Raw genomic sequence first — 18,530 nt, 5'->3', positions numbered from 1 at the left:
CGAAGGAAGTCTATTTGCGGAAACTGAATATGTGTTACATGACTTCAGTGAACCACCGGGTACATAATGCACGAGTCGCGCCTGCCCGAGACAGACGAATATTTTCAAGACGAAACAGCATTTCACAGCATTTCCACGAGACGAGACAGGCCAAAGTCTCGTCTCGTGGGCAACACTACCTAGCTTAGCCGTGCCTTACGAGAAACTTACTTATCCGACGGGGTGGGAGGGGTGAGAGGCCCACATTTTTTATAACACTAATATTCAATAAACTTTTGTTATTGAATCAATGGCTCTGTTGTTGTTTATATAGGTTCTGTTACATAATAATTTTAACAATTTTGAAAATTACCATAATTAATAAAAATAAGAAACAATTATTATATTCGTGTCACATACATACTTTATCGTTCACTAAACCTCAAGCAAATCATATTAATTTTTTATCAATCCTTTTATTGTTTATATTTGCACAGTTATAGAGTAATTATAATACATACAAAGGATGATGCCATCATAACCAACCAATTGTACTGTCAATGGCATTTGTGTTATGTCGGAACACATATCCTGATTTGTTGCTTTTAGTCCACTTTATGGGCAGGAAGGCTAATCGGGACAGTGGATTTATTCATTTTCGTAATGTTGACCAAATTATTTGGTATCTAGAAGCAAATGTGCACGAACATTAACAAATTTGGTTCTGGTAGCCTACTTAAACAAATATTTGGTTGTCAGAAACTATTTTTCAGTTATTACAAACAAACAAACTTCTCTGTGATATAGGCTATTTCGTTTATTCTGCTTACTTAGCTCTTTGCATTATATGCTTGACCATTAAATGGTTCTCTCACGAATTACAATTATAGTAAGTAATAATGATAAATATAGCATTTTTGCACTTAAAATAGATTCTCGTATAGGTCTATTAATTCTATAAGAACTATGCATTCCATATACTTTTCAAACTAGGTTCTCCAATAATGGTTTTAGTTCGATACACTGAAGTCCATTTACAATAAGCTTTTACAACACATTGAATACTATGTAGATAAACACTTAAGTTATTAAAATCAGATCTTTATGCATGCCTAATGCGTCATTTCGCGTTATTTTGTTCGAGAATAACTTGTTCTTCCATCGATTACCACAAATTGTATTCGTTTCACGTATTATTCACTTGTTGAGTGCGATTGTCCTTATAAGTTCTGAAAGTACTTCAGCTTGTAGTAGATCACGATCAGAAGTAATTGTAGTAGTGTCTCTAGTTTTGAATTCTGCAATGGAAGGAAAGAAATATGTGTCATTACTAGGGACACAAATTTATGGTAAATAAAAACTGAGGAGAGCGGTAAATAAAATGTTAGATCAGCGGTATATACCAGCGGTGAAAAAAAAAGTTGCACACACTTTTTCATTATGAGAGGAAACAACATACAAAAGAGCTATAAATTGATAAACTACTTCATTTTTATATACTGTACACATGCACAAATACTTAGCTGTCCAACCAAAAAGAAAACATCAACACAAAATCACTTCATTTCTAAATTGCATATCTCAAGTGATTTATTTATTGTATGTATTTAAAGGATATCCTTGCTGTCCAACAAATAAAATAATCACTACTGCACATACACAAACACACGTTAAAAATCACATGATGATAAACAAAATTCATTCTTGACTGACACAAATGACACCATTGTTTCCCTTGATGTGCGGGAACAGACTAATCTTATCGCTGCTACAGCTAGCAAGTTCAATGAAACTGGAAGTTGAGTAGACATTCGGCGGAAGAAAGGAATGCAGCTTGACAGGGAACGAAGTTCTCGAACTGAGATTATGTGCATGGGAAATCCCAATTTGCAGCGTCTTCCTGATGTGATCGAAGATAAAACGTTCTTCAGCTGCAAGTGGTAGGAAACGTTAGGCAAACGTTTCGTTACAAATCGACAGTTTGCGCGCACAACCTCGATTGCCGGTTTTTGCGTGTTTTCTACTTAATTTGATGATATTTCACGGTTATTTCGCGAAAAAGCGTTCATTTCGTGGAAAAGCACACATTTCGCATTACTTCGCGCATAAAACTCCTGCATATTTCATCATTGGGGGTGTAGTTACGTGCAGAATGTTCAAAATTGAATTTTTTTTTTTCACATTTCGCGATTTCGCGCATCGCGAAAATTCAATGTCCCTAGTCATTACTATGCATATGAAAATAGGTTATATTCTTTTGCAATGTCTACATTTCTTAACATTACATTACATGTTCATAAACGCATTTTAAGTAAAATCTTCCTTATATAACGTTTGAGAGAATTTTCATATTTGGTTTGGTGCTAAATTTACTAATACTGTTTAAGTGTTGAAATATAACGAATTTTATTTTATTTTCTGCATTGTTATTTTTAGAATATGCATTGCAAGTTGATTTTTATGAGCGTTGGTTACATATTCTAATTTGTTAGCTTAGTTCGCAAGGTTTTAAGGGGATTTTTATAATTAATTTTTCCTCATATATTTATATACAGTTTTGGGGTTGAAATGTTCTACATTTTATTGTCGTACATTGATTCGTTGATTTATTTTACTTCGCTTTCTCCTACTTTTGGCTAATCACGAAGATGAGGGTGAATTATGATTATGATGAAACTGATGAAGGGACACTCACAAAGAATACTCATGCCCTGGCCGGGATTTGAACCCTGAGCCCCTGGCGTCGCAGCACGCTGTGCTAACCACTCCGCCACGAAGATCGGCTTGGTGCTGGTTTTCTCGGAGTACTATAATGATCGCTGCGAAGTAAAAGCTGTGGGGGTGACATCGGTCGCACGCTACAACGTTGCCAAGCGTACGTCTGGTTTTGTCTGTTGTTTTCATTAGCTTCTTTATACAGTGTTTGGGTGTTTTGTGTACTAATTTTTCCGTGCTTTGTGTACTATTGTACAACTTTAGTCCAGTAGCGGCGTTGATCAACTCTATCTCTCTCTCTCTCTCTCTCTCTCTCTCTCTCTCTCTCTCTCTCCCCCTCCCGTTTTACAGTACATTTGGCAACATGCTGTGTATCCGAGGCTCATTTGTTTCGTCCCGCCAGGAACTTTCGGTGCCATGTGACTCGAAAATTGCCGATGTCAGTCGAAGAGAATTTTACTGATCGCTGATTCGTTGTTTCCGAGCCGCTAGTCCACCTTAGCTCAGGAGGGTCAGATCGGGCAAATTTCTCACACCCTCCCTACACCGTCACGTTGGCTCACCCTCTTCCTTTCCTGCCCCATGTAGAAATTCCCTTTATCCAGAAGTTCAGCACAGAGATCAATATTTAAACCATCATCCCCGTTCCCATGTTAGTGAGCACGGTTCACAACTGCTTCTATGACACACCTAAAAGCTTTTAGACTGTTAGTTCTATCCAAATTTACCCTTTCTCCCCCTAAGTATTGTTTGTAGATTCCTTCCAGGAATCACCATGAAAGAAAACTAGCACCTCTGGGGATGACGCCATATTGAATACCTTACCATAGGGCTGGAACAACGGATACAGCAACAAATTTGCATATCATACAAGTCCTTTAATTCACTTAGCATTATACAGTAATTAAATACGTTTGCACACTGATAAGATATACAAAAGCCAACATCCGATAGGCTAGCTGAAAAATGTTCTTCCCGCTGCCGCGAGCCGACATGCACCATGCCGCTGTGTTAGAATATCACGCTCCCAGAATTCCGCGTTCTTGCAAGAAGCTCCCCGGGAGCAAAAAAACAAAAACAAATGAAGAGCGGAAAGCAATACTACTCATATATACAATCTTCAACAAGTATAATCTACGCATATAATTGCAACAAGAAAGCAATTGAACACATTTATTTCAGGATTCCCTTTTGGAATAATAAGAAAACTCGTGCCTGTAGGTTCGAGGGACACACCAAGCTCCAACAGCCTGAGCAGAGAAGAGGACCACCCCATGAACAATGCCTTCCTCAGAGCTCTGTAGCCGTCCCTTGCAAAATCTGACCCCGCTTCGTGGAGACAGTTGATGACGTCGAGAAAACTGGAATTACATTTCAAAAAATTAGTTTGGATTGCACGCTTCTGGACTTGTGAACATCAGTTTAAAATACAGATGCTATTGAAAGAAATCATACATTATTTAGAATGTGTGAAGAAACAATTTGATGCTTCCTACAAACGAAACAAAGTATGTAAAATTTTACAAAATACAGAATATACACTACCAGATGTACAATTTCTGAATATTTCTTACTTTATTTATTTCGGCTTTGTACACATGGCAAAGTCAAGGCTTTAATTAATGTCTTTTCTTCCACTTAAGCATCTACTTCGACATTATCTTACATCTGTTTACTAATAAAGTGCAAAAGAATTTTTTAGAATACAACAAAAAGTATACAGTTCATACAGGCAAACACAAACACATGCTCACTCTTTGACACACCTAAACAAAAAGGAAAGATCAACATCTGAAATAAACAGATCGCATAATCATGTTGCAAAAGAAATTAATTAAGGCATATTTTGCACTTTGTGTAATAAAATGAGTTGATGTTTTAAGTCCAACTTAAGCACAGATAGGCTAATCGAGACTGGACCTACAGCTTAAAGTGGAATCAGAATCACTAAGTGCGTTCACCGGGTATCGAATCCAGGACCCCTGCTTATCACTAGACGTCGGATTCTAGGTTTTTAATCTATTTTTTTCTTTTACAGGTATGTAAGAAATAATAAGTTATGTCTCCATTTTTTATTAAGAAACGCAGCAAGTGATGAAGTTTTATAGTGTCGAAAAAAAACTATTTCGCTTGTTAGAACCTATTTTAGGTTTCTGCGCCTAAATCAAGCCTTTTTTTAGGTTTTTATATATTTTTAAAGGTTTTACAGGATTTTTATGTCACACAGAGTCATTTGCTTTGTTTGGTCACGAAAAAAATTCAATGACGAACGTGTTTGAAACGCACTCTCTGTCGATTCCCCTTCCTCCAAGTCCATGGTGATTTATCAAAGCAAAATGTCTGGTGCCACTGTTACCTGTACAATCCAAAGTGGTCTGATCTGTGTGGTCTTGCTCACTTTCGCGTCTCTTCGGTGCCTTGTGGCAAACTAACATTGCAGCATTGAAGTTTGCACCACTGACTATGTTTTTGTTGAAAGATTATTTTCAGCATGTAAGATGATCCTCACAGACATCTGCGGAGTTTGACTGTGGATAACATGAAGAAAGATTTTTGCCTAACTATACGGCGAGGAGTGGATTTTAATAGCAAATTTCCAATGGTAAGTTCTGCCATTACTGTATGGTTAGGCAGCACACATAACGTTATTCAAGGTAGTGCGTATTTCAGGATATAGATGTCCAATTTTCATTGACGGTGACTATACCTAACCTGTATTTTTCAGGAATTTTGAACTATTGTAAGTTTTTGAATTTTTTGGGCCTAATTTAATATTTTTTGAACCTATTTTAGAATTTTAGAGCTTATTTTAGGAATCTAAAAGCACACTTGTTAGAACCTAAAAATCTGAGGTCTACTTATCACTGCTCCCTTCTTCTTGTGTAGTCTATCCTGCTGCGCAGTCTTTCCTAATTTTACCTCACAGAAGAGACGACATATCTACTTTCATCTTATTCTTTCTTTACCTTTCTTCTTGGCCTCTGTGTCCCAAGAAACAGGAGTCGCCTAAAACCGCGAGTGGAGATCTTCCAGTAACATCCAACATTGTGACGTCAGCCTCCGATTCCAACAAAAGTTTAACACATGCGAGATTCAATCTCTGGACTGCGCAGTGAAGGGGCGTCTGGCCTGGTGTTCCTCCGTTCGCTGCCTGGAAGTATAGTTTGAATACATTTCATTACGAATCACGATACAGTACATTCCAATAGAATAGAGTACATTACGAATAAGGTTTCAGATAAATTTTATCAGCAGCTTAGCCACACTGTGCGCTACACAGCTGGCCAGTGTTGCCACAAGATAGGGTCAAAATTTTAAATTGTAACAATTGTTGTGAAAGTTAGAAAGTTAAGTATGCAGCCACGGGCAGACTGGTGATAATTTTAATTTGTATATTTTTGTCGTCATGGTAACTTGATGTTAATTTCATTTTATGCTAAAGAAATGTAACTAAACAAATGTATGAATCCACGTATTTGATTTAAAATCAGTGCTCGAAGTGAGGAGGGATGTGGGGGATGCTATCCCCCCCCCAGCTAGCAAAATTTTCACAAAGCATCCCCCAGCTGTCTCATTGTAACTATGTTAAACCATAGGAGCATCCCCCGCAGCTAACTCCCAGGCTCGACCAAACATCCCCCCCCCCCCAGGTAATATTTTCCACTTCCACACAATATAAATTGCGTGTGTAACACAATCGTTAGAAAAGGTACGAAAGTACGATAGTAATGAAACTCTAACAAATATGTAACAACAGATAGAAATCATTAAGAAGATCGAATACATTTAAAATAAACAATATTTAAAAAATTGTCTACGTGTTTTGAGTATTGTTGAAATAGTAGTAAGGTATTCTTGCTTCTTGCATTTGGGATAAAACTTTGGTCTAGAACCCTGATTGCTATGGTGGGAATTAGAGTCCTGCATGGAACCACTTTCGAGTCTCACACGCTCGAGCGTATACCGGGTGTCCAGAATGAAATTTACCCAACTCACAGCCCTCTGTAGCCTGTTTGAGACATCGTAGAACTCTGAAATTTGGTGAATCCACTATGCAGACCATGGGGAAGAGGATGGCGATAAAAAGAGTTCAATTTTCCGCCACCAGGTTGAAATGTGGCGCTGTAATAATGAATATTGAAAAACATAAGTCAGGTGTACAAATCTTTAAATGAGGAACAAGAGGCTCTATCCGCCACTGCAACAGCCACTTCGGTGACAACTTCTTCTGCAATCGGCCGGCAGCCCCTTCATGCTGCAACACTCAGATCTCCAGTCTCAAATTTCTTCATCATCTTCCTTAACCCATGCGTCGTCATGGGCCCCTTTCGAAGTCCTTTCGCATGACGATACCCTCGCCGTGCAGCTGTACTATTACTACCGTTCTGATAAAACAACTTCACCAGCAATGCACGTTCTTTCTTATTTAATGGTATGGTGATCACTTCCAAACTTTTTTTCAGCACTCACGTTAAGTGATTTAGCTGAGTTATTAATTAGAAAGACATTTGTTAGTGGCTGGAAGTTGCGACAAAATAATCTCTCGTTTATTGCAAGATTGCAAGGTAAAGGCAAATCCATAACCAATTGAAGCAGTTTACGTCATTATTACAACCCATCATGGAAGTACAGCGCCACATTTCAAACTGGTGGCGAAAAATTGAACTATTTTTTAATTTTTTATCGCCATCCTCTTCCCCATGGCCTGCATAGTGGATTCGCCAAATTTCAGAATTCTACAATGCCTCAAACAGGCTACAGAGGGCTCTTAGTTGGGTAACTTTAATTCTGGCCACCCGGTACAATGGAATAGCATTTTAATGCGACAATAATTGTAGACACGTAAATGTAAAATATCAGTCTTGGTAGTTTCAGCCCACAATCATCCGTTTCATTTTCATATAGGCTATCACTGTATTGTTAAGATAGACTAAAGTACTTTTTAACATGGAGATGATGACTATGTTAACTTTAGTTTCAATTTCACTGCGTCTTTCACTCCACGACCCATATCTGAGGAGCTACTACTACAGACAAATTACTGTTATACGTGCACTACTGTGCTTCGAGAGTATACCGCTCGTTTTGCCCGTTCGAGCGTTCTTCGCTCGCACACTGGCCTCAACAAGTACTCCGCGCAGTTTGTTTCTTTATACAGCATATTTGCAGAATATACAATTCAATCTACAGGTGTATCATTATACGCTGTATAAAACACAACTTATTACTAACTTCGTTGACCCTGTACGAAGAAGCTCTCAACACCGTACGCTATCTAGCGGCGTCCATGCGAACTACTTGGTGCTCGAGCGAATCCTCTCCCTGTAGCAGTCTAGTGGGGCGACTTTTGCATCACTATTTCGATTGAGGTAGTACAGTGTGGTTACATAATATGTCCTGCTGCAAAATAATTATTGCATTCATTGCTAGAACTAGTTTTTTATTGGTCAAACATATCTGACGTTGACAATGATGTATCGTAGGGGACTTTTTTTTTGCTGAACACTATAACTGAACTTTCTACTTTTGTTATTTTAGAATCTCTTTGTGGCTAATTGCGACATTGACGATTTGTTCAAATTTATGCAGGGACACTTACAAATAGTACTCATGGCCAGACTGGTACTCGCTCTCTGTCACCAAACCAGCTTTGACATTGCTCTTTACTGTTAGTTTCTTAAATTCACTTTATGCTCAGAAAGGCTAATCGGGACTGGACCTACAGTTTCAGTGGAATTCGAACCACTTGTGCCACCACCAGAGATCGAACAGGTAACCCCTTAATTGCAAGACGGCAGTGTTACCTCTACATTTTTCAACTTCATTATTTTAGGAATTGATGTCTTTTATAAAGGTTGGCGCACATTGTATCTACCAATTTGAATTGGCATGTGCGCATGTGTTATATGCCAAGATTCATTGAGAGTTGGGAATCTGGTAATTAGTATACTGCGGAGCGTTGACCGGTGTAGACGCAGATTAAGGCGGTGAAAGGCTTCATCCAAACAGACACCGGGCACTGCGGCGGAACAATGAAGATGGCCATGAACCTGTTACAGAGACACCAGCATTTTGAGATGAGTTAAGAGTGTTAGACAGTGTAGAGCCACGGGTAATGTTGTGAACCGTTAGTTGCCCTGAAATACGCACTATTCCGTAGGACATGTTGAGACATGCGTCAGTAAAGCCTTCCCGCATGGCCTCGAACAGAAGGACGAGATTTAGAGGACGTTATTTTCAAGGTTCACTGGTATTGTCTGTATTGTCCATGTTATACACTAAATGCCTATGTGTGTATACTTTCATTTCATAACCATATAAAATTACTACAAGCACTCACCGTCTTTCTAATATTTGAAGTTGGTACATACAATATACGCCACCCTGTATATTACAAATTTTAACAATCGTTAAAACTAAAGTTAATTAATGACTGTGGGGTGAAATCAACTATGAGGGCCCTAATCCATTTTCGCTGCCAGTGGATCCGGACCTACAGTTCTACGATCAATTCAAAGTCGTCGTGAATCGAACCAGTAACCCGTTGAGTACATGGTTAAGGTTTAGGTCCGCAACCAGAACCCTCAGACTTTATTAGATGTATCTGTAGGACGTACACATTTGCACCAGAAGCTGTGAGTCATCGACGTATCGAATTGAAGTGCGATATCAAAATACTCATTAAATGACAAAAACGAGATAAGTAATATTTATCTATACTAACATGTGATAATGATAAATTACGTACTGGGAAGCAATTTCCTAAGTTATTTGTCTAAATACTTGTGCTGGGGCAATAGGAGTACACATTTGTGTGATACGTAGGAATATCTTGTGTCTTTCAAAGTAATACGCAAAAATGTATTTTATCTGTCTGATAATGGATACATTCAAGAATTTAAAGTAGCATCGAATTCGATTTAGCTGCTTCTTGAAGAGTTTTAGAGCGCTCAAACATTGTTATCTATAACTGAAAGACAACATATTCAATATTTAATGAAGATATAGCGCCATATTAATGACAAATATTGACTATACAATGTGTGAATGAACGATAAGACACACAGTGTTAGAATGAGTTTACTTGCTTAACATCTCTGGCCATGGGCGTAACTTGGGCCTAATTTAGGGGTGAGAGGTGCAGAACCAAATTTGGGCTTAACTTTGGGGCTGCATCATGTCCCAGGAGGTTAACAAAAGTTATAAACCTGATTTTGGCTGTTCTGCATTTGCAGCTTGGGAGCGAGCCGTAACCCCAGAAGCCACCAATCAACACGTGAGCACCTATCGCTAACCTTCTTATTCCCGCTCTACGCTGGAGGTAGGCTCGCTAGGTCAGCTCATGTGATCATCTGGAGATGTCAAGAAAATACTTTGGCTCCACCACGAGAATGCGACTTAACAGGGGTACAGAGGTTTCATCCTTATAAAGTCCAAACTTCCATGACAAGAGAGGTCATTTTCATCAATGCGATGGATGATTTTACCTCTCACGGAAAATACAAATTAATTGCCACATTTGTGAAATATATTTCCAAAACATGAATTTGTTCACGACACAAGTATATTTCCTGCTTTCAAATGCCACAAATACAGGGTTGCAAACAAACTTATACCTAAAAATGCTGATAATAATCAAGTTTATGTTTTATCATCAGAAAGTTGTTGTTGTTTTTGCCAGCAGTAGTTATTAATGCCTGTAATGCAGTTCCAAGTAACAGTTACTTTTTCGAGTGTCTTTCTTCTTCTTTCCCTATCGCCCCGTGTTCTTTAACCCTCCCTTTCCCCCCTCTCTGTCTCTCTTCGAATTTCATTGTCTTTATATTCTACCCTTCTTATTCTTCTCTCTATCTCTCCCTATTCTCCTCGCCTGTCCTCTTGCCTCCCCTATCTCTCTCTATTCTTCTCGCCCTTCCGATCTCTTTCTCCATTCCCCTCTCTATCTTCCACCCTCCCTCTTCCTTTCTTACCCTTTCACCCCCCCTCTATTTCTCTTTCACTCACACTGTCCCTCCCTTCCCCACCTCTCTCTCTGCTTCAATGTATCCAACTTATGAGAGCATATGCACGGTGTCTGACTGCCACGCCACAGACCCAGGTCCGATTCCCTAGGTGGTTGTTCACAGGTGAGAGATTTTCCCGACAGTCCTCTGCATAAAACAGCTCCGGGGCTCAGCCAGCCTCAAAGCAAAGAGTAACTGAAAGTAACCATGGAGTTTACACATCGTATGCGAGTTTAGAATGTGTGGAGCCGAACCTTCACTCCCCAAAATGCCTTCATGGTGTCCCTTTTCAAAACTAAGCTTACAAATATAAAATGACAGCTGAAACTCACCGGGATGTCGTAGGATGAATGGTCATGTCGATCCGTATCCTTAATGGTCGGCTGCACCTCCGCGCTCAGCTCCACCTCAGTCCTGGCATTCTGATCAGCTCCGGCAGTGAGGAGTGTCTTCACGCTCTGTTCAACACCCCACCAACACGCCAGATGTAGCGGCGTCTTCCCGCAAGCACCTTTACAGTCCATATCGGCACCGTATTGGATCAGGAGCCATATCGTGTCAATGTCACCTTTCAGGGCAGCCAAGTGGAGGGTGCTGGTGCCGGATTGCGAGCAGACGAAGTCAGGGATTGCACCCTCCTCCAGAGTTCTTCTTATCAGGCTGGTGTTGGAGGACTTGACTGCATTCAAGAGGTGGGTGTTGAGTTCCGCGGTGTCGGGGAACCTCCTCCAGTTCCTTTCTTCCGGATTCTGGAGTCTCTTGAAGTTGCTGGAGAGAAAACGCATTCTCCTGGTCACCCTCTGGAATCTGTCCAGTGACCTCACGTCTCGACTATCTGCTTCCATTTCAGAAGACATGGCGGTCTGGTCTTCACCACCTGACACAGAATTCGCTTTCATTGTCACAAATTTTCTTCTGGTGCCCGCGGATCCATTTAGTTTTTCTGTTCCAGGTAGGCATTCTGAAAGAACAAGAGGAGTTATTGTTATTGTGAGTGGTCAACTTTCTACTTTACAAAGACACTCAGAAAGTTCTGTTCCATAAATTTGTTCTAAGGTTGCTTTTGGAAGAAAGAAAGGGGGGAATATGGGCAGATGAAGAGAGGGGAGTGTGAAAAAATAGAGGGGGTAGGGAGAGTACAAGAAAGATAAAGGGGATAATGAGTAAGAAGAGAAGGCAGGGTGAGAGAAAGGAAAGGGGTGGAAAAGAAGACAGTAATCTGGGAGGAAAGAGACGAGGCAAACGATTGATTCCGTACAGCAGCCATTAAACAACCTTTGTCCTAACTTTGGTAAAGAATACATACGTTCATGGGTTTTCAAATGTCCAAAAATGAGGCATTTCATATGAGAGGTCATACCATACTTCATGACTTTCCAAGACTTTTCTGAGAGGTTTGTAAAACTAAATAACAGACTATCAGTAGAGTAACCATAGGCGTAATCTGGTGGGGGCAAGGCAAGCACCCCCCCCCCCCAAAGCATGCTGCATATGCACAAAATAATTAAGGAAGGAGAATCATTGAACATAGAAAGTGAAATCGTAGCGGATCGCAAAGAATTCATAAGGAATTTCTGCAGAAGAGAAAAAAGGGACACTTAGATAAGGCAATTATATAATTTGTGTAATATATTAGTTTTTCACGGAACTAATTGCTAGTGCTTTGCCTTGAGCATTATGATTTGTTCATTACCATGAGCACTGGGTTATTCAATAATAACAGACTAAAAATATACCTACTTTATCCTAAAGAAGAAATGTATTCATTAATAAATTTGCAACCATCTGTAATAGTGTATTTATTCCTTTCATAAAAGTAACACTCGACATAAACACAATTCCATTTCTTTTGGAAAAGATGATGTGGGGATCACCTGTTTCCTAGGGCGCCTGCAGGATTTTTTCTCAGGGGGGGGGCAGAGTCACAGAAACTTTTATTATTATTATTATTAACATTATTATTATTATTAATATTTACTACTATTATTATTGTTTTTATTTCTGTTATTATTATTATTATTATTAATATTACATTATTATTACTACTACTACTACTTATGTTTTTTAACCCTTAAAGGAGCAAGACATGATCCAATTGCCAAAAAGAATATGACACTTTACAATCACACTACTCGAAACTCAAATATGACAGAAAGTTGTATAAAATTTGTAAATTCCTGTTGCAACGTTGCCAATTTTGTTGTATCCTGAGAGATACAAAGTTCCTTTGTGGAAACTTTTGACAACATAGTGCAATGTATCTTTTAGGATACAAAAACAGAACATATATTTGTTTTTATTTAATCACAAAATGAAAATTTGGAAATTATTTTATTATTATATGCTATTGTAATAAAAATTATAGCCGCTGTACCTCAGTCAGTACGGTGTCTAACTGCCATGCAAGAGGCCCGGGTTCGAACCCCTGTGAGGGAGAACCGGGGTTTTTTCTACCTGTTCAAGTAGCTCCGTTGCCCACCCGGTATGTTTGTCCTTTGGGGCACTTTTTGTATCTATCCTTCGTGCCCCCCCCCCCATGATCTAGATATCATCCTATCGGATATGAGCCAGTGACCAAATGGTCTCACAACAAAGGTGGTTGTGGTTCATATTTTAGTAGTTGGCGGTGATAGAACATCTTCAAGGGATGGGTGGACACTTTTCTTCCTGTGTTCAATTTACGTCGAAATATCTTTAGCGGATCATGGCAACCGACTTCCAAGAATGAAACATGGGGACAACTAATATAGGATCACAGTGATTTGCAGCATCTTCACCTTCACTTGAAGAACTTCCCAAGACAGAAATTCTATGTGAGGCGGAATGATACTCATAATTTTTCCTGGCTTCTAAGAGTTTCATAAAACATGCAAAGTTAAATTTTCTATAGAAATATAATGAATAATTCGAATTTGAAAAGTATTTTTGTACGCCTGTATGGTAATATAAAATCTGCCATTTCTGTAAGCATGTTCATTGAGGGGTGAACTCACTATCTTGCCATCAAAGGTTCTGGATTCGAATCCCAGTCAGACACATGTGATCCTTTAAGAGTGTCCTTTCATAAATTTCATCTAATCATGAATTACATTCAGCACCATAATTAGCCAACATTGTTTCATTTTCCTTACCTTTTCCAACAAATAAAAGAAGAGTGAATTATGAAATAATAACACCAATTTCTAATGTTTTAGTAACACAGAAAAGCTTATAAATCTTGTAATATAATTGCAATTACGTATAGAATATAGTCCCGGGCCATAAATTTAAAGTAACTATAATTGAAAGATAGTGAAAAAATATATTATATGTAAACAATATCACATATATGCATTACAATCTGGTCCCAAAATCAAATTATGCTATAGTGGGCAACGTATCTTCACGGATACGTTCAATTTTCATTCCCTAAATTTAGCCAAATATAATTGATGCGGCTATATTTTTTATCTCTTATGTTTTACAGCACATTTCTGTTAAATATTCAACAAAAAATACATGAAAATATTATTTGGAAATTACAATTGAAATAAACCTACATGTATGCTGCAGCATGCCTTAATCTTGCAGCAAATAGTATTTCATACTTCCTTGTATGTTCTACAAAAACTCAAAACATGGCACCACTCATCAGTATGAAACTATACAAGTATCTCGTAAGACCCATTGCCACTCGTGCGAGAAATCTCAATATGCTGGTCGTATACAGGCTCCTATATTATATGTATCTTGAGAGATTCGTTTTCCCTTTCTACTTACTTTTGTAATTTCCATATTCTGTATATCTATACACAATTTGCATAACTGTATACTTAACATTAATACATGTAGGACAAAATGCTCTTTTTATAGTTAGATAACACTGGTCTGCAAAAAAAAATAATTTCGAGCCCTGACACCATTCCTGCTGATTCTTATGTAAAATGACCTCCTGAATCCGAATATGACCCCCGTTTTCCCCCATCACCCACCGTTTTCGGGGGGAGCCCCCACCTATTTTTATCAGTTTTCGATAATTTGGAGGGATTTATAGGATTATTTTAGCCTTTACATTTCTTCTGAGGGGCTAGAGAGGTGAAACGTTCTAAAACATGAACATTTGTAGCAAGGAGGTAGATTTGGGGGGGATTTGCCCCCTTAAATTGTAAAAAAAATCATTAAAAATGATCGATTTTTCCAGTTTTTTCGCAATTTTTTCACTTATTTTCTACATATTCTAGCTTCCAGCCCCCTCATCCTCCCCCAAACATCCCCAAATAATAAAAATATATAGCAACAATAATAAAAATATATAGAAACAATATTAAAAATATATAACAACAATAATAAAAATATATAGCAAGAGTTCCGAAGATTCACTGTACCATGCTGGCACTCTCAATACCTCGCGGGAACAGGTTTGCATAGGAATTTTCATGCTTTGACAAGTTTAAACTTGCATTGCTCTTGCCACTATAGTCCTGCACTATAATCCTTATCTTCCCGCAGTATAGGTGAACACTCCGGAGTAGGACCCCGAATGAAGGGAGACGGATGGATGGAGGGACGGGGAAGGTAGGCTCAAAGGTACCCGTAAATCAATGCCATTTGCTGTGCCCATGGTTTGGCGGGAACCTCGCTGTCATCTCACAGATTGTTACTTTTGTATGACTTCCATCGTCGGGTTATCTAACGAAAGTAAGCATACAATTCAGTATCCTAATATCCCTTCAGCTCTAAGACCAGTTCGTCACAACGAATCTTTGCCAATCCCAGTGCTCCCAAAAACCTATACTCTAGAGCCAGAAATGGATTTGAAAGACTTTGAGCCACAGCCTGGACCATCAAATGATACGTCCACCGATGATGAAGAGTGTTCTGCTTATTCAGCTCATCGACAACCTCACCTCGTTACTCAGTCGGAATTGAATGATCTCGTCAGGGATTTGGAGTTACCTAAGAGTAAATCTCAACTTCTTGGATCTCGACTTCAGTTGTGGAATCTCTTAGAAAAGGGCATAAACATCTCTTCTTACAGGACCAGGCAGTCAACCCTGAAATTACTATTTCGGAAGACGAAGGCTTAGTGTTCTGCCCTAATTCAAATGCATTGATGATAGAACTGAAGATGGCATGAGACCCAGACAAATGGAGACTGTTTATAGACTCATCAAAGACAAGCTTGAAAGTTGTCCCGTTGGCCAATGGGAATGAGTTACCGTCAATCCCGGTTGCATACTCTATGGATATGAAGGAGACGTACGAAAACATCAGCCGAATCCTTGATAGAATCAGTTATCATGATTATAATTGGAAACTTTGCGCTGACTTAAAAGTTGTTGCATGTTAGCAGAGTACTGCTGGTTTTTGGTACGAGAAACTTCTACCTCAGGGTACAAAAGGAAAAGAAGCACCAAATAAAGGTACTTATCTTATTTATTTATTATTCTCTAGATTTATTATTTTATATTTTATTTATTATTCTTTACAGTTGAAATATTCTTTTCACCCCTCCAAATCAAAATCACGGCCATAAAATATCAAAAGTGCTAAAAATAAGGGGGCTTCCCCGAAAACGGCGGGTGATGGGGAAAATGGGGGGGGGGCGCACGAAGTATTGAGAGCGCCAGCACGGTACAGTGAATCTTCTGAACTGTTGCTATATATATTTTTATTATTGTTGCTATATATTTTATTATTGTTGCTATATATATTTTTATTATTTGGGGGTGTTTGGGGGAGGATGAGGGGGCTGGAAGCTAGAATATGTAGAAAATAAGTGAAAAAATTGCAAAAAAACTGGAAAAATCGATCATTTTTAATGATTTATTTTTTACAATTTAAGGGGGCAAATCCCCCCCAAATCTACCTTCTTGCTACAAATGTTCATGTTTTAGAACTTTTCACCTCTCTAGCCCCTCAGAAGAAATGTAAAGGCTGAAATAACCCTTTTCATCCCTCCAAATTATCGAAAACTGATAAAAATAGGTGGGGGCTCCCCCGAAAACGGTGGGTGATGGGGGTGAAAACGGGGGTCATATTCGGATTCAGGAGGTCATTTTACATAAGAATCAGCAGGAATAGTGTCAGGACCGATTTTCATGCAGACCAGTGTAATCAGTGTAAAGTAGACTGTAAGCTTAAATGTAACCCTACTTCAAATAATAATAATAATAATAATAATAATAGTTGCTGTAACTTACGGCCTGTAAGTCACAGAAGACAATACTTTTTCTAGGTTGTTGTTTGTTTGTTTGTAGGTTTATTATAAAATATCTCTACAATTTCACCATTCGAATCATATTAACTCTTTCCAGAAATCTCAGGGTAGCAAGTGCCCCCCTGGCTCCTCCCTGCGGGCGCCCATGCCTGTTTCCCAAGGAGAATGGCCATGATGATTTTCATAATGATTTAAAAAAAAACATGAATAATGTTAGCCCCATTTAGCCCAGCCAAGTGGACGGACGAATGGACTACGCATATAAGTGGGGGGGGGGGGGCAAAAGCCAGTATAGAAAGAAAAGCAACCATAAAAAGAAAATGCATCATGTAAAGAAAATCCACCAACCACAATTACAGAAATCAACACAGTGCAAAAGGCACACAAGAACGTGTTCTGTCCACAAGAAAACAAAGTGAGTTCTTACCTAATGATTCAGCCATCATGTACTAACACCTATCCAGACCGCATGCAACACAGAAACGCACTTATCTTATCCCAGGTCTGCTGTTATCAGAGATTTGAAGGCTCTGTGCTGGCTGATAGAGAAAGTGGTTTCCCACCGCCCGTGCAACATGAGATACAACTTCTCGCACATACCCAGACGTCAGCATTACGTCGAAACCAATGTGACGTTTCTGCATTCTTTATCCAAAGTAAGCAATACATTGCGTTGTGTAGGTGGATGAAGTATGTGTACAAATATTCAAAGATACTATTTCTTGTCTTTGTTATCGTTGATAAGGAAAGAAAGCGTTTCGGAGTTCGATATTACGTAGCGAATTGGCAGTGACATCGTAAGTCTTGTTTGGGAGGATTCAATAGTGGACAAAAGGTTTTAATGTGATCTCTTAGCTTTGATGATGTTAGTTCCTAAGATTCTCTCTCTCTCTCTCTCGCTCGCTCTATTTCTATTACGTTCTTTCTCTATTTCTGTAACTATTTACTCTTTCCGTCTTCACTCTATTTCTCTTTCCTTATTACCACACTTATCTATTTCTCTCTCTCATTACCATCTTTCTCCTTCACTCTCATTTCTATCCTATTTCTTTCTTTATCTCTCGCTTTCCTGTTTCTTCCTTTCTTTCACGATTCCCTATTTCTTCCTTTCTCTAACGATTCCCTATTTCTTTCTCTCTCTCTTTTGCTTCCCTATTTCTTCCTTTCTCTCACGATTCCCTATTTCTTTATTTATCTCTCTCTCGCTTCCCTATTTCTTCCTTTTCTCACGATTCTCTATTTCTTTCTTTCTCTCTCATTCTCACTTCCCTATTTCTTCCTTTCTCTCACGATTCCCTATTTCTTCCTTTCTCTCACGATTCCTTATTTCTTTCTTTTTCTCTCTCTCTCGCTTCCCTATTTCATCCTTTCTCTGACGATTCTCTATTTCTTTCTTTCTCTCTCTCTCTCTCGCTTCCCTATTTCTTCCTTTCTCTGACGATTCCCTATATCTTTCTATTTTCTCTCTCTCGCTTCCCTATTTCTTCCTTTCTCTGACGATTCCCTATTTCTTTCTTTTTTCTCTCTCTCGCATCCCCATTTCTTCCTTTTTCTCACGATTTCCTATTTCTTTCTTTTTTCTCTCTCTCACTTCCCTATTTCTTCTTTTCTCTCACGATTCCCTATTTCTTTCT

At 38.8% G+C, this 18,530-nt stretch overlaps 1 protein-coding gene across 1 annotated transcript; it reads right to left on the bottom strand.

The window, feature by feature from the left end:
* Positions 1 to 476: 476 nt before the first annotated feature.
* Positions 477 to 17,413, bottom strand: LOC146001876 (uncharacterized). Its single transcript, XM_083139585.1, has 5 exons — positions 17,324 to 17,413; positions 11,030 to 11,658; positions 5,661 to 5,845; positions 3,910 to 4,055; positions 477 to 1,277 (listed from the first exon to the last, which is right to left on the bottom strand). The coding sequence occupies exons 1-5, from the start codon at positions 17,340 to 17,342 to the stop codon at positions 1,177 to 1,179; spliced, it is 1,080 nt and encodes a 359-aa protein (XP_082995711.1). The 5' UTR covers positions 17,343 to 17,413; the 3' UTR covers positions 477 to 1,176.
* Positions 17,414 to 18,530: the final 1,117 nt, after the last annotated feature.

Source organism: Lepisma saccharinum, chromosome 18 (genome assembly GCF_977018435.1).
Source record: "Lepisma saccharinum chromosome 18, izLepSacc3.1, whole genome shotgun sequence".
Lineage (NCBI taxonomy): Eukaryota > Metazoa > Arthropoda > Insecta > Zygentoma > Lepismatidae > Lepisma > Lepisma saccharinum.
Note: the sequence above shows the minus strand (reverse complement) of the source record. Positions and strands in the feature narration are given on the sequence as shown.